The sequence below is a fragment of the Perognathus longimembris genome, chromosome 7 (assembly GCF_023159225.1).
Source record: "Perognathus longimembris pacificus isolate PPM17 chromosome 7, ASM2315922v1, whole genome shotgun sequence".
Lineage (NCBI taxonomy): Eukaryota > Metazoa > Chordata > Mammalia > Rodentia > Heteromyidae > Perognathus > Perognathus longimembris.
Genome location: NC_063167.1, coordinates 62322190 through 62344389, shown reverse-complemented (window position 1 = coordinate 62344389; position 22200 = coordinate 62322190). Strand labels below are relative to the sequence as shown.

General features: G+C 40.9%; 1 protein-coding gene across 3 annotated transcripts in view; it reads left to right on the top strand.

Moving 5' to 3' along the window:
• Positions 1-12749: 12749 nt before the first annotated feature.
• Syde2 (synapse defective Rho GTPase homolog 2) overlaps positions 12750-22200 on the top strand; it is a 32674-nt gene continuing 23223 nt past the window's right edge. For all 3 annotated transcript variants that reach the window (XM_048351686.1, XM_048351684.1, XM_048351687.1), the window contains exon 1: positions 12750-14138. In XM_048351686.1, the coding sequence (XP_048207643.1) occupies positions 12881-14138 (1258 nt within the window). In that variant the 5' untranslated portion in view covers positions 12750-12880. The remainder of the gene's footprint in view (positions 14139-22200) is intronic.

The following is a 22200-nucleotide window of genomic DNA, read 5'->3' as shown; positions in this document are numbered from 1 at the left end:
TTGGAACCCTTTAATTAGAAATCTTTGTTTGCTTTTCATTGGGCATTTTTCCTAACATGATGATGTAACCTCTTCAGACTTTCTGAAGTCCACAGCTAGGTGCCAAGATTTGATAAAGGGTTCAGCCTATGGCTGGAATGGGGAGAAAGTCTGCTATTTGGGGAAGAAGTAGGATATAGACAGAAAGACAAAAGTTTAGAAAGCAATTGTAGTTTCTGATTGACATGAATTCTTTTTGTTGTTGTTGCAGTGTTAGGACCTGAACTCAGGACGTAGGTGCTATCTCTTAACTTTAGTTCTCAAGGATGGTGCACTGCCACTTGTGTTATACCTCTACTTCCTTTTTTTGCTGGTTAATTGGAGAGGAGTTTAATCACAGACTATCTTCCCAGAGTGGCTTTGAGCTGTGAATCTTCAGATCTCAAACTCCTAAGTAGCTAGCATTACAGGCATGAGCCACTGGCATGACATAATTTGTGTGTGTGTATGTGTGCCAATCCTGGGACTCAAACTCAGGGCCTGGGTGCTGTGTCTGAGCTTTTTATGCTTAAGGCTAATGCTCTATCACTTGAGCCACAGTCTCACTTCCAGCTTTTCTGGTGATTCACTGGAGATAAGAGTCTCAAAAACTTAGCCTTGGCTGCCTTCAGATTTCAGCCTCCTGAGTAACTAAGATTATAGGTGTATGCTATCAATGCCCAGCTTGACATGAATTCTAAAAGTCACTTACCAGTTCTGTGACATTCTATGCAGAACCTCAGGTTTCTCTTCTTTGAAGTGGGACAAGTCTTATTTCTTACATTTATAAGATTAAAGGATATGATAAAGAATGCTTGTTATAAGAGTAGAACCTCCAAAGAACAGTAGTTTTCCTCCATTGCTTTGGAAGGGAAATCAGGATTGTTCTAGCTTTCCTAGTTACAAGCACAAACCTACATGAGAGTCCAGTGTGTGTAAGGTGGGGAACAATACAGCAGATCAGGTAGTAGGAGAAGTGTGGAAACACTTCCACGTTTTGCAACTGTCCAAGGGAATTCAGAATACCAGGCAATATAAAATACAGATAATAGAATCTGATGAAGACTAAAAGCAGGACAGTTAATGGAAACTAATAACAAAAATTCAAAGCATAGGGATTCAAAAGGTTGAATATGTGTGTCCTTGGTCTTGGCCTTGACATTTCTCTTGGTCAATGGAGTGTGGACAGAAATAACATGACAGGTTCAAGCTTTGGCCTCAAGAAGCATGCTACACTATACTAGGCACTGTGTCTATTGTCAAGCAGCAGAATGGGGCATAGATAACAAAGATGACTTATAGCCTGCTAGCAAAGCTGCCCAACTGATCTTCAGACTAGGGAGTGAAAAGTATTCATTGTTGCACACTCCTAAGATTTTATGATTGTTCATTATTCAGTCTTATGGCAGCAACAGCTGACTGCTACACTTCTTTTCTTATCTCTCCTTCTGTGGCATAAGGAGCCCCAAATTGTTAGGCAGTAATTTTAAATTACAATTCAATGCAGCTCCAATAAATGACCTTGATGGATATAGTCTTCTCATTTGGACTAAACTCTCTAAGCCAATTGAGCTCTAACAAACAAGAATTTTGTGAGGCTATCATTAGACAAAACAATAAAAAGACAGCCCTTCCTCCATAAATCTATTCTTATATTCCGAGACTTATATTTTTCTATCAAATAAACAAGATCATCTATTGGCTGCTGATACAAAGTATATGTAAGATAGACCATTATCCTTTCTTACAGTGTGGTCTCCCAGTTGGCATCACAATTGGAATACAAGTGAGCCACTCCTCCATCTAACAGGCAACTTCTGCTTAATGGGATAAGAGCAGAAACTATAAAACTGAGAATGTATTTCATGTATTCTATGTCACATTCTTATGATTTTAATCCCTTTCTTACCATGTCTATTGCTGTACAATAAATTTCCTATGTGGAATCAAAGTTTAGATAGAGAATAAGGTATTCTGTAAGCCCATGGATAATGGTACTGGCAGAATTTTTGTTAGACTTTCATTGCTTTGACAAAATACCTGAGAGAAGGGGGCTAGGAATATGGCCTACTGGTAGAGCGCTTGCCTTGTATACATGAAGCCCTGGGTTTGATTCCTCAGCACCACGTATATAGAAAAAGCCAGAAGTGGTGCTGTGGCTCAAGTGGTAGAGTGCTAGCCTGAGCAAAAGGAAGTCAGGGCCAGTGCTCAGGCACTGAGTTAAAGCCCCAGAGCTGGCACAAAACAAAACAAAAAGTACTAGAGACCATAAAAGAAGTACTGCAGGAAGGGAAGGCAAGTTCACGTGAACAATCTTGACTTGAGCCAGTGCTGGTGGCTCATTCCTATAATCTTTGTTTGGAGTCCTTTAAAAGAAACAACCAGCCGAGCCTAGTGCTGGTGGCTTAGGCCTGTAATCATAGCTATGAGGAAGCTTAGATATAAAGATTGCAGTTCAAAGTCAGCAGGTGTGTGTGTGTGTGTGTGTGTGTGTGTGTGTGTGTGTGTGTGTGTGTGTGATCTCCAATTAACCAGCAAAAGCCCAGAAGTGGAGGTGTGGCTCAAGTGGTAGAGGGCCAGACTTGGGTGAAAAAAGCCAAGAGAGAGCATGTGGCCCTGAGTTCAAGCTTGGGTACTGGTTAAACTGCTTGCTATGGTTTGATGGTATTTTTCTCCATTAAAATACATGCCAAGAATGGAAGGTGAACTTGAATCAATCTGGCATTCAGTAGGTGATAACAAATAAACACAAGCCATACAAAAAAGGGCCATACTAAAATACTTGCCAAGGGCTGGGAATGTGGCTTAGTGGCAGAGTGCTTGCCTAGCATGCATGAAGCCCTGGGTTCAATTCCTCAGTACCACATACACATAAAAAGCCTGTGACTCAAGTGGTAAAGCACTAGCCTTGAGCAAAAGAAGCTTAGGGACAATGCCCAGGCCCTGATTTCAAGCCCCAGGACAAAAACAAAACACATGCCAAGCTTAACTCTTCAATGAAGCAGTATTAGAAGAGATAGGGGCAGCTAGTGAGAGGTATATGAACGACAGAATGGAGCCCTCATGATAAATGCCATTTTGCAAATGTGAATGAATTCTTCTTCTCAGAGGATTAGCTTGGTTACCATAAGAGTTGGGTGTTCTGAAACAAGCTCAACTTCCTTGGCTTTCTCATGCTGCTTTCCACTTGCTCCTCTACTTTCCCTTACCAGAAGCAGAGAAAATAAGTCTTCTAGTCCTGATAACAACTATAAATAAGCACATTTAAGGCCAAACATCAGAGAATGAAGAGAGAGAGGTGGGAAGGGAGGGAGGGAGAGGGAGAGGGAGAGAGGGAGATAGAGGGAGGGAAGGATGGAGAGAGAGAGAGAGAGAGAGAGAGAGAGAGAGAGGCAGGCCTGACATGGGTTAATTGTACCCTCTCGATGACACAGCCTCCCCTCTTGGACCCTTGCTTCCTATAAATTCACTTTACTATCACCTTAGGACTTGATTGGAATGCAGAGCCTAAGAGAACAGGGAAAAGAAAACCCCTGTGGGGCTCTGCATTTTCTCTGAGCATCAGGAGTTCCAATGGAAAGAACTGTGAGAAAAAGTTTGAGAACTTCCCTGGGAGCATCACCTTTGGGGACACTAGTGTCTATTTCCAGATTTGCAGCATTATTGCATTTAGATCAGGGGCTACTGAAAGAAAAAGGTCCTTTAGACTCTGGTTTTCCCCAAGCTACTATTCTTTTTAATTCAGAGTCTGCACAGAGGGGCTGCATGCAACCTGCCTCTGTTTTGTAACTGAGAGATTGAGAGAATCAGATCATTCTGAAACAGAGCCTGCATTTTGACTTCACAGTTATTTCATATTGTGCTTCTGTGACTGCATTTTGAAGGGAAGAACCTAAATCTGTGGGTGTATATTCAGTTTTCATTAATACATTTCTATCTAAGAAAGAATTCACTTCTTTCATCCCATCTGTAGTATATGAACTAAATATAACTGTGATTCACATTTTAAATATGCATCCATTTAATTTACTCCTGGAATAAACAAAGACATAAAACTTCTTATATCCCCAGGCAGTCTTGACTTCAGCATTGAACTTGGTTAGAAGCTTTGTTCCCTTTTTATTTGAACAATCTTTGGTCATGTAATTAGGAGGTTGCTGACTGGTATGCTTGGAAAAGAAAAAAAAAGTTTTATGATTTAGTCTTCTTCATTTAAAGAAAAACACCCCCAACAATGTAATGTCACGGAGATTTTGTTAGAAAAACATCCCTAGTGGGTCCTTTGAAATCCTTGTAAAGTAAGTTATTTTCCTTACTTTTTCTATCTCAGACATACTAGAGCAAATATACTAGCAAATACTATGCAGATGCCAGGTGCTGGTAGCTCACACATGTAATCTTAGGTACTCAGGAGGCTAAGATATGAGGATCAAGGTTTGAAGCCAGCTAGAGCAGAAAATGAGACTCATCTCCAATTAACCACTCCCAAACTGGAAGTGGAGCTTTGGCTCGAACTGGTAGAGCACTAGCATTGTCCATAGAAGCTCAGAGACAGCACCTAAGCCCCGAGTTCAAGCCCCAAACTTATTTGGAAAAAAATGCAGATGTTTATAATAAAATATTATGTTGGAAGATAATTGTTCTGTATTACCAGATTATTATTTCAATACTGCTAGTGAACTAATGATGTTGTTGAAACACTAAAAATCATGGTCTCCCCACAGCCACTATTCATAGGAACCAGAGCACTGAATTCACTTTAATATCTGTGTATGTGTCTGGGGTGGGGAGGTTATATAAGATTTTTTTGTGTTATCTATGACTTTAAAGGAAACATCACTTTATCAGATGATGCTTGCACAAATGATGGAATGTGTACTGGAAACTTGGAAAAATTTGCATTATCATTGTCTGCTTTCTTTCTTTCTTTTTCTTGATAAGATCCCTTCTGTAGCCCAGGCTGGGGTTCCTTCTGCTTTAGCCTCCCAAGTACTGGAATTGTAGATGTGTATTACCATATCCAGCCTCCAAAATGGGCTAGATCTTCTTCAAGCCTGAAGAGCCATCCCAAATTGGCTTCGCCCTCTCTCCAAGACTCAGCGGTCTGATCTCAATGCCATTACAACAATCTCTGATCTACTTATTGACTCCAAAAGCTTGTCAATGAGAATTACAAGAGGAAGTAAAAATGGTTTATTTGTTCATAAAATTCTGTGCATATGTGAACATCATACTGATACAAATATTATAACGAATAAAATAAGACAAAGAAAATTTGATAGTCACCATAGATGCTTAGCTCTGTGGTCTGAGGAAGACATATTATTAAAAATTATATGTAATTGGCTAGAATCATTTATTATTTATTATTTTATTTTGATGCCAGTACTAGAGTTTGAATTCAGGGACTCATGCTTTCTCTTGGCTTTTCTGCTCAAGGCTGATACTCTACCACTTGATTCACAGCTCCACTTTCAGCTTTTTGCTGATTAGTTGGAGAGAAGAGTTTCATGGAGCCAGAAACTGCTGGTTCTTGCCTGTAACCCTAGCTACTTGGGAGACTGAGATCTGATGATCACGGTTGGAAGCTAGCCCAAGCAGGAAAGTCTATAAGACTCTTATCTCTAATTAATCACAGAAAGAGTTGGAAATAGAGCTGTGGCTCAGAGGTAGAATGCTAGCCTTGAGAAAAAGGAGCTCAGGGACAGTGGGCAGGCTCAGCATTCAAGCCCCAGGACCCACACACACACACAAAAAGTCTCATGGACTTTAATGCCAACCTGGCTTCAGAATGAGATCCTCAGATTTCCATCTCCTAAGTAGTTAGGATTGTAGCCATGAGCCACCACCAGTGCTCAGCCCTATACATCACTTTAAAAAATGTAAAGCATGTTCTTAGCAAAAGGGTAATGAAGGAATGTAGGGTAAGGTTGAGCTGGCTTTTGGTAGTTGTGCCTTTCTTTGGCTGAGGAAGCCGAGTATCTTTCATTGCTCCCTCAAGTTACTACACCTGGACTTGGACACTTACTGGCTCTGGCCCCAGTAGGCATAGACTTTGGGATCCTCTTATAGATATGTAAATCAAGTTGTGCTTGTTTTTTGTCTGGCTGCTTTTCAGGGCAAATGCTGAGTTTCCATAAGGCTCTTGACCTTTCTCTTGCCTATCACAGTGTCATTCTGTAGGCTCTCATTGACTTAATTAAGAAGACTGTATTTGTTGAATATGTAGAATTGAAGGTTCTATTGAAAAACCCAGCAATTCTGAAAGCGATTGCCCAATGAAGCATACTTTGAAAATTGTTATTCCCATCTCTAAGTGTCTCTTGGAAAACTGTCATCATGCTTCATCTTAAGTGAGTCACTAGAGATGGTGATTTTTATCTACCTAGATGACAAAATCATCTTATTTTTCATTCTGGATTCACTCCTAATGTGTGAAAGAGTCCTGGATGAACTTGCTAGTAGAAATGGTTAAGAAGGTATATTTTATGAACAGGTATATTTTATGTGACTTGAGACTGGTTTCCAGAGTTCAAAAGATAGGCAAAAAGTGGAGTACTAAGCCCATACTTTGTTATTCTAAAATGATAGGTAATATGCAGATCTTTACTCTCATCTTAGAGAAAATCCTCCAGTGAAAGAATATAATATGCTAAAGATGTAGTTATTTCTGTATCTCTTTCAGTGTTATTATGGTTTTTCACCATAGTTTCTGGCTTATAAGAATGATGCACTTCAGTTTTGTTTAACTATGTATTTCTAGCAGTAAGTGAATGGAAGGTCTGCCTAGCTGTCTGTCTGTCTGTCTCTTTTTTTCCTGTTTTGGGACAGGTTGTCCTGGAACCCTGTCTTCCTGCCTCTGTCTCAAGTGCATGCCACATATTCAGAGAAAGTTTTTCTTTTCTTTCTTTTGTACTAGTTCTGAGGCTTGTACTCAGGGTCTGGGTGCTCCCCCTGAACTTTGTTGTTCAAGGCTTGTGCTGTACCACTTGAACCACAGCTCCACTTCCAGCTTTTTGGTGGTTGATATGAGATAAGAATCTCAGACTTTTCTGCCTGCTTGGGCTGGCTTTGAACTGCAATCCTCAGATCTTAGACTCCTGAGTAGATAAGTTTCCAGGTATGAGCCACCTGTGCCCAATTTTAGGTTTTTATTTCTAAATGCAGAATGCTTTTGCTGTTGTTTGGTGGTGAAAGTGAGTCTGAAATATCTTGTTTATTTAATTTTGGAAGCTGATATTTGAATTCTTTGGTAACTGGTAGAAAAAAACATTTTTAGATGCTATTGGTATGTACTTGTTGAAAATTAACTGCTTATGTAAAAACTAGGATTTAAGATTTAGAAGCATTTCTGACAGCCACTGCTCAAAGTTGCTTTTTAGCTACTCATGATTGCAACTGAAGTCCTAAAGTTTCTTTTAAAACATTTTTATATTGAAATTCTAATGAATACTAGTATAGCTAAGGATAAAGAGGCAAGAAAATCATCCTTAAATTGAGATTATAATATACTATAAAATTCACCATTCTAGTATATTTACTATGATTACCTAAATCTAATTCCACTATATTTTTCATCACCCTGAAAAGAAACTATGCCCTTTAGCGATCGTTCTCCATTTCCCCATTCTTCTAAACCCTGGAAACTACTAATTAACTTTATTTTTCTGGTGCCAGTATTGGGGCTTGAACTCATGGCCTCAAACTTTAGCTTGGCTTTTTCACTCAAGGCTGATATCTTACCACTTGAGCCCCACCTTCATTTCCAGCTTTTTACTGGTTAATTGGCAACAAGAGTCTCTTAGATTTGTCTGCCTGGGCCTTTCAACCTTGATTCTCAGATCACAGCCTTTTGAGGAGCTAGGACTACAGGTGTGAGTCACTAGTGTGCAACCTAAGTATTTTTTATATTATTGTGGTGAACTTGAGCACATATATATGTATATGTGTAAAATATCAGTAAATGTTCTAAAACTATATATTTCCAAATGTCAGAAAATACATTTGCATTTAGTGAAAGTCTTCTTTATATTACTTTGGCTGATGGTGAGGTGAGAGAAGGAAGGTTACAAACTGCCAGACATTTAATTACAAAACAGTAAAACCTGTTGCATAAAGATTCTGTTATTTATGAGACTGGAGCAGTGTGTATGAGGTCAGCTTTAGGCTGAAGTGCTTTGTACTCAATCCTGATGCAGCTGCATGGCAGACCAGTCAGCTGAACACCACAGGATTCCTACCAGGCAGTTCAGGGAAGAGACAACTGGGCAAATGCCAGAGCTAAATTTGCCTTTGGTTCCACTAAGAGTATAATGGAAGAGTGAGCACCAGTGAGACAGAAACATACTCCAAATCGAGTAGAAAATAACTGTAACATACATACTTTCCTTCTAGTACTGTTCAACTTAGCCCTTTGCCTCAACCTGTCCTGCTTTTCCCCTTCTCCCAGATTGAGTCAGTGCTACCCCATTCCTACTTTGGCTCCCTGCCTTTCTGGAGACCTATCTTCTCATAGTTGTATCTTTTGTGACAGTGCCAACACATAGTTGTTAATTCATGGGGCACCAAAATGATTTCCAAGCCACTGAGAAACAAGTATAAACACTGAAAGAGGCATCAGCCTGATTTCCATGTGAATCTATAGAGATACAAAAGTTGAGATAAAGGTATATGGTCTACACTTAACACACACACACACACACACACACACACACACACCAACACACACAAAATAGCTTATCATTATATCTTGTTACTGCAAACTACATTCTTTGTAAGTTCTGTGAGCATTATCATCTTACAATTACACTCTACAAATTTATTTTGTGTAGTCCTGCAGCTTAAACTCTGGACCTGGGTGCTGTTGCTAAATTTCTTTTGCTTAAGGCTAGTGAGGCACAGCTCTACTTCTGGCTTTTTACAAGGTACTTTACTGGAGATAAGAGTCTCACAAACTTTCCTGCATAGGCAGGCTTCAAACCATGATCCTCACATCTCAGCCTCCTGAGTAACTAGGATTGCCGATGTGAGCCACCAGCACCTGGCCTGGAAATGTTTTCTCTGTGCTGGCAGTGGGGCTTGATCTCAGTGCTTGGAAATTATCTCTTCTCATTTCACTCAAGGCTGGCACTATACCACTTGAGCCACAACTCCACTTCTGGCTTTTTAATGGCTAGAGACGAGTCTCCTGTATTTTTCTGCCCCAGCTGGATTTTAACCCTGATTCTTCTGAGTAGCTAGGACTCAATATGAGCTACTGGCACCAGACTCATTTTTACTGTTTATGTGTGTGTGTGTGTGTGCGTGTGCCTGCACTCACCAGTACTGGGACTTGAACTCAGGGTCTGGGTACTGTCCCTGAGCTTTTGTGCTCAGCTAGCACTCTACCACTGGAGCTACAGCTCCATATATATATATATATGTATAAATATTTGGTAGTTAACTGGAGGTAAGAGTCTCAAGGACCTTCTTGCCTGGGCTGGTTTCCAACCAAGATTCTCAGATCTCAGCCTTCTGCCTATTTAGGATTGTAGGTGTGAGCTACTGGTACTTGGCCAAACTTTTAATCAAATATAATAAAAAACTTTTTTATTAAGAAAAAAGTTATTTTAAGGGGCTGGGAATGTGGCTTACTAGTAGAGTGCTTGCCTGGCATGCATGAAGCCCTGGGTTTGATTCCTCAACACCACAAGAGAAAAAGCCAGAAGTAGTACTGTGGCTCAAGAGGCAGAGTGCTAGCCTTGAGCAAAAACGAAGCCAGGGACAGTGCTCAGGTTCTGCATTAAAGCCCCAGGACTGGCAAAAAAAAAAAAAAAAAGTTATTTAAAAAAGCTTAATAAGCTTTCTATTTAAATGTAGCATAAATAGAAAAAAAAACATGATTTACTTTATTTAAGGTGATTAAACAGTATCACATGGCCATGACTGTCTTAGTCTTGATTTCTTTTGTTAGCCCCAATATAATTAAAATTGTGAATTGCTAGAATATACTATTTTAAAGTATTCTACTGTGGTGTTCCACATCAGACTTAATTCTGAATAATAAATAGAACAATGCTTAGTATTTTGTATTGACCGACTGTCTTATATCCCCTGAACAAGAGTGAATTAAGGATGAAATTCAACCTTGACTTACTCATAAATATATAAACAGATGCAGCATATGCTGTTCTTAACAACTCTGCTTACTACAAAGAATAAAAAGATTTTGCAACAGAGTTGGAATGGAAACAATTTCTGAGATAAAGATCAAGTTGTGTTTATAGACACCATTATTGGCAGCTTGCTATCAGTCATTTCCTGTGGGAATATTTCACTGGGAAATAATTTTATGCCTTGAGTACTCATTAAATAGCCTTGGGTCTATGGAATGAAAATATGGTATAAATATTAATGAATGCACACCATAATGTAGCAATTCGTAGTAAGAATTGATTACTTAACTTTTGATTAATCATGGGAAGTATTTTAAAACAACACTAATATAGTATGGTCTAGTGGAGAGTGAGGCAATGGACTGGAAATTAAAACCATTTGCTTTGTCTAAATTAAAATTACTATAAGAGTGCTTGCCTCATGTACATGAAGTCCTGGGTTAGATTCCTCTGCACCACATATATAGAAAAGACCAGAAGTAGCGATGTGGCTCAAATGGCAGAGTGCTAGCCTTGAGCAAAAAAGAAGCCAGGGACAGTGCTCAGGCCCTGAGTCCAAGCCCCAGGGCTGGCAAAAAAACAAAATTCATATGCAATATTTAAGGTGATACACATATGGAGAATGCGTGGTCTCTGCTTTTAAGGAGGTGTGTATGTGTGTGTGTGTGTGTGCACGTGCGTGTGAGTACTGGGGCTTGAACTCAGGGCCTAGGCACTGTCCCTTCTTCTTCTTTAAAGGTTAGCACTTTACCACAGTTCATTTATGGCTTATTGGTGGTTAATTAGATGAGACTCATGGATTTTCCTATCCAGGTTGGCTTCTGTCTTAATCCTCAGATCTCAGACTCCTGAATAGCTAGGATTACAAGTGTGAGCCACTAGCACTCAGTTTATAAACTGTCTTATAAGGGAGATAGAGTATACAGGCAAACTGTATAAAACAACAATAAAAAACCCCAACAAAACCCCAATAAATGTAAGTAAAAATACACTACTGACGAGTGCGCGCACACACCTTTTGTGGGGTTGCTGGAATTTGAAAGAATTTGAGATCATGGCTATCTGGGAGATGACTTCATAGTGAAGAAGGCAATTGAATATAACGAATGGGCAAGAGTTCTACAAATGTAGATAGATGTAGGATAAATTATTCCAGAATGCAGAGAGATTAGGTACTAAAAGGTAGTACAAATCAAAGCAAATTTTGACTAAAGTCTTTGATGCAAACTGAACCACATCTTTCACAGGGAAATACCACTGGAAATTAGTTTAGGGCTAAGCTGTTTCCTTTTGTTCAGCAAATACTTTTTCTGCATTTGAGTACCTACTAAGTGCAGATACTGAGCTAGTTGTTGGTTCATTATGAATAGTTCACAGGTCCTTTTAATATAGGAAAAAGTAAAAAAAGTAGTGTAACTATGAAACCAGACAGGTTTTTTTTTTTTTTGTCAGTCATGTGGCTTGAACTCTGAGCCTGGGCAACTGTCAGCTCAAGGACAGTGCTCTAACACTTGAGCCACAGCACCACTTCAGAGATGGTTCTTATACCAATTCACATCGGTCAGTGACATACCAATTAAAAAGTGACAAGATAGCTTTTTTTTTTTTTACTGCTATAAAGAACATAGGATTTAATATTTTTGGAAGAGACTTGGTATTTCCAAATTACAGTTTCTTTTATTAATTTTAGTGCCAGTGTTGGGGCTTGACCTCTGGGCCTGGGCTTGATCTGGTAGCTCAAGCCTGGCACTCTAGCACTTGAGTCACATCTTCACTGCTGTATTTTGGATAGTGAATTGTCCTGTCTCAGGGACTTTCCTGCCCTGACTAGTTTTGTACTTCGATCCTAGATCTCACCCCCCTCCATCCCTCCCCTCGTCCTGGGCTCTGTTTCTCAATTTCAATTCACGAGTTAACATTTATATTCGAAAGCTGCAAACTTGTATTTTTAATTTAGCAGTTTTATGGGCAGGCTTATGAGAGACACTGTTGTTTCAGGCTCTCTTTCGCAAGTGTTGGTGTTAACATAAACTGAGTGTACAGCAGAGGGGTAAAAAGACTTTCTTTTTAAAAATAAGCAGTGGTTTCTGCACAAAAGAATTCTTCCTTCTTGAAAAGGAATCGCAGCAAATTTCCTTTTAGTTTTGCGTGCGGTTAAAATGATTGGAACACTTCTAGAACACATTCACTACTGAGATTCCACCTGCACTCACACTCCGTCCGTCAAAACAATGTTTTCCCTCAAGCTAGGACTCGCCGTACCGGTGGCCCCGGGGAGGAGTTGAAGGTGCTAGGGTGGCGGCCCAGAGGACCCTTTCCCTTTCTCCCACTGTTTAATCACAGCCCTGCAGCCGCTAAGCCCAGGCTCACTTTCCAGCTCCGTCCCTTTCCCGCGCACCCCAGCGCCTCTCAGCCCCCCGCCCCCCTCCCCCCCCCCCCCGCCTCTACCTGAGCCGCGCGCCCACCTCCGGCACGCACCCGGCAGGCGGCCCGGGTCTGCGGGGCATGCGCACTGCGGCACCGCCCCCCCCCCCCACCACACCAGACGCCTTCCCGCGGTAGAGTTATGCCAAGTATGTGAGGAGCCGGCGAGGGCCAGCACCCGTCATGGGGAGCCGGAGCCGCCGCCGCCAGCGCCGCTCTCTCCGCCGCCGGGCTCCGACCTCTCCCCGCGGCCCGGCCCAGCTTAGGTGCTGAGGCCGTGGGCGATGGCGGACCCTCTGAGGAGGACGCTATCCAAACTCCGGGAGAAGCGGGGTCTCCGTGGCGCTGCGGAGCTCGGGCTCCCGGCGGCCGCTGCCACGACGGCGGCGGCCTCCTTCGGGGCTGAGGGAGACCCCCGGGGCTCCTCGCAGTCCCCGCCGCGCGAGCTCGCGTGCGGAGCGACGCCGAGCCTGCTGCGGGCCCCGCCGTCACCTGGGGCTCCGGGCCGCGGAGGGCGCGCCGCGCAGTCGGGGGCGCTGGGGCCTGGGCCGCGTGGAGGGCGGGAGGCCGCCCCGCCGGGTCCCGAAGGCTGTGGGATGGAGGACGACGACCGCGTCGACGCCGACTACTACGAGAACCTGCCCGGCGGCGGCTCCAGGCGGGCGGCCGAGCCGGAGGGGGCGGAGGCGGAGCGGCGGCCCCCGCCCTCCCCGGACGCGGGCTCCTCCCCGGGGGCGGAGGGCGGACGCCGGGAGACCGGCAGGCTGCAGACCCAGTTGCGGGAGGCCTATTATCTGCTGATCCAGGCCATGCAGGACCTGCCCCCGGACTCGGGCACGCGGCCGGGCGACGGGGGATCGGCGTTGCGCAGCTGCCCCGCGGGCGCTCCGGCGCGCGGCCTGGCACCGTCCCCCTGCCGCGCGGCTGGCCGCCGAGCCTGCCCCGGAGGCTGGGAGCGGGGCGGCAGCGACCGCCCTTCGCAGCAGGTGTCCCCGCCCTGGACGCCTCCTAGGGAGTCTGGGGGAGGCCGTTTGCCGACTCCACGGAGGCAGCTCCCCTGCAGCAGAAGCCTCGAGAATCTTGAGGTGGGCGCCAAGCCACCTCCGTTCCAGCGGTGGCCGAGCGACAGCTGGATCAGGTGCAGCGTGCGCGGGGACCCGCACGAGCCCTCGCCACGTGGAGGCGGGATGGACGGCCCCAGCCGCGCCGCCGCGGCCACCAGCCGCCTGCCTCTCGGCCCCAAGGACCCCATCTGCTCCTCCGGTAGCTCTTTCGGGACTCCTGCGGGCTCAATGGTTAGGCGCGGCGGCAGAGATCGCCAGGAGGACCCCCACTTCCTCAAGCCACCTGCGGTGACCGTGAAAAAGCTGCAGAAGTGGATGTACAAAGGGCGCTTGCTGTCCCTGGGAACGAAGGGTCGTGCCCACGGGGGAGCCCCCAAAGTCCCGGGCGCACAGGCAGCCTCTCCAAATCTGGGCACTTTGAAAATTCATGAAAACCACGTCCTGTCGGTGCTTCCGGACCAGAGAATCACACTGACAGGTAGGTGGTTTTGCAGGCAATATGCTACCCGCCAGCTTCGGCGTCTACCGGCGCAGAAGCAGAGGGTGAGGCGTGTTTTTGCGGATAGATAACGCGACAAAGTGTCAGGTCGGTGGCAGTTGAAAACTATTTCTTGATAGAATGCATTTGTATTCCGTCGTTTTCCTTTCTCTCGGTTAGGATAACGGCTTGAAGAATTGTTTTTGCTTTAATTTTACTTTTCATTTAGCACGGACGTGCTGGCTTCCTTAGCACAACAGTGGGTAAAGGTTAAGTTCACTGAGCGTTGTTTTGGTAAGGTTTGAGATGGGCGGTGCTGCCTTGATTAGTTTCTGTAGCTTTAGGCAAATCCGGAGACTTTTAGTTGAGTTTGTGAATTTGAATTTGATCCAAGGTAGATTTTACGGGCTTCATAAACTGTCATTTACTCATTATACCTTTTTTTTTCTTCTTTTTCCCGGATGCTCACATACACAGATGCTCACACATGCTGTACACAACACAGACAAATCAAAGATGTAATTTTTTTTCTTATGGAAAACCAAAGGTAGTGGTATTTTAATCAAAAGAAACAGGTCCCTCGTGTGCTTTCTTAAAAAGTACAGTTACCTAAGGTCATTTGTAAATTTGAAGAAATTATTTGTAATAGAACTAAATTAAATTAGCTTTAAAAAGTTAATTTCCTCTTATAGTTATGTTCCTTATTTTATATGTGCATGATTCTTAATCATTGGATGTTTAGGCTCTCGATTTTTGAAATCTCTTGATTGTTTTGTAGATATCAAAAATTCTTTGTGAAAGAAACTGAGCCCAAACAATGTGCTCTTTGAACTACATTCTTAAATATAAAATCTTTTAGCGAATATAAAGACTTCCATGGACCTCTCTGTACATCAGTTTGAAAAAAAAAAAGACTTCCATGGTAGTAGTTTAAAAATATTAAATGATAAAATATAAAAAGGACGTGGTGACATCTCTTGCCAGAACTACAAATCTCACTGGATCTGTTAATACTAACTTGTTTAGCTAACAGACTCTACAACAGTTTGGAGAAACAAAAGTTCACAAAACATCTAATCAAATGATGAAGATGAATCAATGATTCATATGAAGCATATGCAAAGTGTTTTGAAAAGTTTCAAAGCATGTGAAATTATTTTTTTGAATCTGTAAATCTCTAATATATACTTGCCAAGTTTTGTCCTCAGGTTCATTCTGTTTCTCTTGAGAAAAAGAAAGTAGAATGCCTATATGAAGAGATTGTATCTTGTATTAAGATGTTAAAAATATGTTTTTACAGGAGTAAGGTGCTTGTAATTCTTTACTGTATTTATTGTTACAATATTTTATTTCTTTTGAGCTAGGTTAATTTAACTCTTTGAAAATAGCTGAATTTCAGCCACAATAACTTCTGTATACAACTTTAACCCATTTCTTTTGCCCATTTGCCATCCAATGGCTTTTAATGCCCTCAGTTATAGTGTAAATATCCAAGGATTTAACATACAATAATAATTCTCTGAGACTGAAATTATTAATTTTTCCATTATGACATCAACTATGAAACTTCTAACAACTTTAAAAGAAATTAAAATAGGGGTTATAGTTACTATGTGGTAGTTTATTGTAGAAAACATCTAATCAAAAGCTACCATGTCTTTGATCTAAGCAACATTTCCCTATATTACTTCCTTTTATATCATAAATTCATGTTTCCAAAAATAATTTGTGGAGTGTTTATGTATGTAGTGTATAGATTTGGAGAAAACTTTAAAATTTTTCACAAAGGCTAGTTGGTTTGGCAAAGACCATTCTGGATATCTTTTGTGTTTCTTTTTTTTTGGCCAGTCCTGATGACTGGACTCAGGGCCTGAGCACTGTCCCTGGCTTCTTTTTGCTCAAGGCTAACACTCTGCCACTTGAGCCATAGCGCCACTTCTGGCCATTTTCTATATATGTGGTGCTGAGGAATCTTCATGTATAGGAGGCAAGCACTCTTGCCACTAGGCCATATTCCCAGCTGCCTCTTACCTGTTTCTTAAGAGATAATTATCCTCCTCTATGTGACAACTGACAGTTAACAACAAAAGTAACATAGTTCTTAAGTAGTTTGTGTGAGGTCTCTCAGCTGATCTATGGACACAGACTACTTTATAGATTTAACCTTAGGTCTCATGATTCCCAAATCCCTACTCATCTAGGTCAAAGAGAACCCAAAGTTCTTTAGAGGTTTGATCCAAGTACTTCTGTTTGAATGGTTGGACTGAGATGGATAAAGTTTGAACAAGATTTTGTGTGTGTGTGTCTGTGTGTGTATGTGCGCGCACACACGCGCCGGTAGGCTTGAACTCAGAATCAAAGTGCTGTCCCTGAGCTTTTTTGTTCAAATCTAGTATTCTACTACTTGAGCCACAGCTCTACTTCCAGTTTGTTTTGGTAGTTAATTGGGAAATTAGAGTCTCATGGAAAAAAAACAACCTAAAAACAAACAAAAAACAAAAAAGATTCTCATGGACTTTCCTGCCCAGGCAGTCCTCAAATCTCAGCATCCTGAGTAGTTAGGATTGCAGACATGAGCCACTGGCACCCAGCTCAACCAAGTTTTGTTTGAGAGGTAAAAATCTTCCTTAAAGCTAGAGCACAAAGGGCAAATCCTAGAATAGATTTGAACACTTAATAAATTTAATTGCTATACTTACTTTAGATTTAAATGTTTACTTCAAATTTGTGTTACTTGGGTAATACTTTTATATTACTCTTGGGGTAAGGGGTATCACTGGGGTTTGAACTCAGGATCGCATGCTTGCTAGGAATACATTTTACTATTTGAGCCACATCCCTAGCTTCTGGGCTGCTAGTATAGTACAGTGGTGGAGTGTATAATAGCATACTCAAGGCTCTGAGTTTATCCCAGCATTGAGAGAAAAATCATTGGCAAGGCCTCAGGTGAAACAATTCATTCTTGGTCGTGAAAAAGTTAAATGTCCTAAAAAAGGTTTGTATCACATTTTATGAATTATTATTCTCTCAAAGTAAACTTGTATTTGAAATTTATTATATAGAACACCTATAGAATGAGATAGAGATACCTACTATAGTTAGGAATTTACATTTTTTGAGACTTTATGACAAATGAAAGTGAAATGATTATTTTGATATCTGGCTCCTATTAAGAACAATTAAAACTCTTGATGGCAGTGATTTGATGCACTTAAGTACCTCATGTGCACAGATTGGCCAATTTGTTCTTAATTGAGATGATTATTTAAGAAATCTAAAGTCATTACCATAATAAATATTATCAAGTTTCTGCAAGCCTTAAAATTATGAAGGAATCATAATTTATTTGCCAACTGTACTTCATTATAAATCTTCCTAAGTTTTAATTAGCATATACTTCTCAAAAATATATTCAAGACACCAGATTGAGCTATCTAAGCCTTTTATTTAAGCCTCTTTTTTAAAATTTAATTTTAAAACATAGCCTCTTTTGACCCTTGGATGTGACCTATGAAAGAAAAATATTAGGTTGTATAATCTGTTACCATTTTATTGAAAATTAAGACAATTTTTAAGGTAGTGTTAATTAGCTGGTATGATCTTAAACCATCTTCAGTGAAAAGGACAATCATGCAAATTGCCCTATTCTGCTTTTCTTAAGTGTTTGAAGCTCCGATTTCTTTATGAAATGCAGTATATTTTCTGGATTAGCCCCCTTCAATAGTAAAAGCAATAGTGCAAACTCTCAGAGATTTCGAGTTTACTATTCTAGAAGCAAAAATAGTTGCTTCTTTTGGTTTGTTTTTGAAATGTGCCATGAAAAATTGGAGTGTTTGGTAGCTGGAAAAACTTTGAAAATTTCAAGTTCAGCAGAAAATTGTTGATTTGGAAGTAGTTGTTCTAGATCAGTAATTCCCAAAAGATACCTATTTTTTTTTTTGAGAACTATTTATACTGTTTTCTAGATCCTTGCCACTGAAAGAGTGCTTCACTGTTTTAGAGCAGTGTTTTTTGAATGCCTAGGGATTTCCAAAAATCTTGTTGAAATGCAGATTCAATAAATGGGGACTGGGCTTGAGATTCTGCCTTCTGATAGTCAGTGTAGATAGGTACTGCTGTTAGGCAGACTGCACTTTAGTGAGTAACATGGTCCTAGAGTGCTCACATTCTGAACGTTTTCAACAATTCTCTACCTTATTCTAATACTTGTTAGACTAACTCCTGTTGGAACATAGCATTTGAATTTTCCCCTTCAGTTTTTAATCTATGAATTTATATTTGCTGAGTTTCAGCTGTTCGATCATATTTGTTTTATCTTGTACCAATGAATATTAGTGAAATTTTAGAATCTGCAAGAGAGGAGGCCATGTAGTTTTTGGTGGCAAATAGAATAGAGATTCTGGATTTCTGGTCAGACTATCACTTACATTGTGACCCACCCTGGACAAGTTACTCAACCTCAGTCCTCAGGTTATTGTAGGGATAAAAAAAAGATAATCAGTTTAGTTCCCTGCCTGGTGTTTAGCTGAGTACTGCCTTGAACAGGCCATTAGAATTCTGGATGGGGAATGAGAAGATCCAGAAGTTTGAGGAGTGCTGCTTTGTGGAGCCTTGGGAATTGAGCTAGAGAACTATGTATTCTGCTCATCTTTTGTGCTTCTTTCGCTTGCTCCTTCCAGTCACTTTTGTGGAATTGAAAACAGACTCAAAGTTTTCTTTCTACATTCCTGTCTCAAAAGCAAGTACAAAGCTTGCTTAAGCGTTTTTATTGGTAGTCACAATGGAAGAAAAAGAAAAGAGAGAAAAAGTGCTTCTTTCCTTTTCATTCTATCCCCTACCACCTCCTTTTAGATTTATCTGGGAGATGAATATATGTGTATATATGTATATGATACATGTATAATTTTTATATAATTTATATATAATATGAAACTAAAAATTAAAACAAATTAAAATATCAAATGCACTATTCATTAGAATATTATTTTATACTTCAAAAGAGAGGTAGGAAAAGTAGTAGCTTATTTCTGCAATAGTTTTTAAATAATGAAAAAGTATAAATCATTTGCTGATGTTTTTTAGCTCAAGGCAGTAGTTAAATGCTCAGTAACAATAAGTCATATAAGTCTATTACTAAAAAAAAGAAAAAGATTGGTTTTTTGTTTTTTTTTGCCAGTCCTGAGGCTTGAACTCAGGGCCTGAGCAGTGTCCCTGGCTTCTTTTTGCTCAAGGCTAGCACTCTACCACTTGAGCCAAAGTGCCACTTCCGGCTTTTTCTATATATGTGGTGCTGAGGAATCAAACCCAGGGCTTCATGTATACAAGGCGAACATTTTACCACTAGGCCATATTCCCAGCACCCCGCCCCCCCCAAAAAACCCCAAAAGATTGAAAAAACAAAATTGCCCCGAGTAATTCGCTATGTAGAATATTTTTCTCAGTGAAGATCCTTGCAAAAACAGCCACTTCTGCCTTGTTTTATAGATTTTCAAAATATGACTTTAATTAGAATCCAAAAATTGTAACATGTGCAGCTACAAGACAATAAGCACTTTCTTGCTTTGCAGCTTTGCATATTTATTTTTTGGCATTATGGTACTGGTGTTTGAAGTTAGGGAACTTACAAGGCAGGTGTTCTGCTATTTCAGCTATGTCTCTATTCTTTTTTTTTTTTTTTTCTGGTCCTGGGGCTTGAACTCAGGGCCTAGGTGTACTGTCCCTGAGTTTTTGTGTTCAAGGCTAGCACTCTGCTAGTTAGTTGAGCCATAACTCCACTTTCAGCTTTTTTGGTGCTTAATTGGATATTAGGAGTCTTATCTGTTTTCATAACTGGGCTGGCTTGGAACTAAAATCCTCAGATCTCAGCCCCCTAAGTAGTTAGGTGTGAGCTAGTGGTACTTGGCTTGCTTGATTTTTGGGGGGGGGCGGGGGTGTGGATAGGGAGAGGTAGAGTTTCACTTTTTGCATGCATATACCAGTCCAGACCATAATTTTAGTATTGATGCTTCCTGACCTAGCTAGGATGAGAGAATAGTGCCACTTTGCTCAATATTTTTCTTTCTTTCTTCTTTTTTTTTTTTTTGGCCAGTCCTGGGGCTTGGACTCAGGGCCTGAGCACTGTCCCTGGTTTCTTTTTGCTCAAGGCTAGCACTCTGCCACTTGAGCCACAGCGCCACTTCTGTCCGTTTTCTATGTATGTGGTGCTGGGGAATTGAACCCAGGGCCTCATGTATACGAGACAAGCACTCTTGCCACTAGGCCATATCCCCAGCCCTCAATTTTTTTCTTTACACATGGGGCATTGTGACTTTTTTGCCTAAGATTTGGCCTTGAACTGATTTTCCTGATCATGGTCTCCTCAGTAGCTAGGATTACAGATATGAGCCACTATGTCTGCCTTATTTTTGTATTGCTTATGCCTTCAACACACACACACACATACACACACACACACACACGAAAAGTTAACTCAAATTTATGTAAAATGTGATAAGTAAGATGAGTATTAATTTTAGCATAAAAAGGGAGGAAAAGATTTGCAAATAGTTGTCCATTCATGTGAATTTATATTCACAGAATTTGCATTTACATCTGTCAGGTTAGCTGAGATAAAAATTCAATGATTGATAAGTAATTATTTCCAATAAAGTTTACTGCATTGAATAATGTGCTAATTCTATTTCAGTAACAATTTGGCCTTTAATCCGAAATGATAGTATAATGATTCATAAGTTTAAACTTCAACATTAAATCTTTTTTTTTTTTTGGCCAGTCCTGGGCCTTGGACTCAGGGCCTGAGCACTGTCCCTGGCTTCTTCCTGCTCAAGGCTAGCACTCTGCCACTTGAGCCACAGTGCCACTTCTGGCCGTTTTCTGTATATGTGGTGCTGGGGAATCGAACCTAGGGCCTCGTGTATCCGAGGCAGGCACTCTTGCCACTAGGCTATATCCCCAGCCCTCAACATTAAATCTTGAAATATAACAATAGTAATCAGAATATACATTTAGAAATTAAATCACTTCCTTGAAATGTAGTATAATAGAAACACGTTTCAAGAATCATTTATAGGAAGTGGCGCTGTTGCTCAAGGTACAGTGCTAGCCTTGAGCAGAAGAGCTCAGGAATAATACCTAGGCTCGGATTTCAAGCCCCTATGACTGACAAAAAACCCAAAGAAACTATGTTTTCAGAGCTGGACATTAGTGGCTCACACATATATTCCTAGGTACTCAGGAGGGTGAGATCTTAGCATCACATTTTGAAGCCAGCTGGGGCAAGAAAGTCAGTGAGATTCTTATGTCCAGTTAATCACCAGAAAACTGGAAGTGGCACCGTGGCTCTTAGTGGTAGAGTGCTAGCCTCATACAAAAGACCTCTCAGGGACAGTGTCCAGGCCATGAGTTTGAGCCCCACAACTGACAAAAATAAACAAAGAAATAAATAAAATTTGGGTGTTCCGAGAGACTGGGAATAAGATACAACATGACTCAGTCATCATGAATTACATAATTTTATACTTTTGCTTCACATTTATAACTGTGTTAAAACTATATTGTCCTATATGAAATGCTATTAAATAATATGAAAATTGGAATTAAATGTAAAATAGGAGTTTCAGTGCCCTTAGCAAATGCTGTTGTCACTAAGAGTCCAGAAGTCCCAGTGATTGCAGAGCATGTGGTTGATTTTTCAGTTGTTAACTTTAAATGTAAAGGAGATAAAGAAAGACTCTTGAATCTTTAGGTTCTTTAGTGAAATGAAATAAATGCAAGCTATTTATATAGTATTTGTTACATGTTCACATGGTAAATCCTGGAAAGAAGATATAATAAGTAATATGATTTAGGTATATACCTACACAGTTTGGAGTTGGAAGAGTTTGAGTCCTGCCTCTTCTAGTTACTAATAATGTGTCTTAGGAAATTATTTTACTTTTCTGTGTAGGACTTCATAGTTTCCAATGTATCACCAGTCACCTTATAGGATAAAATGGGATGATACTATTCTAAATTCAGAGGGAGGTGCCTATTCCCTATTCAATGGTAGCATCATCTGGGACAG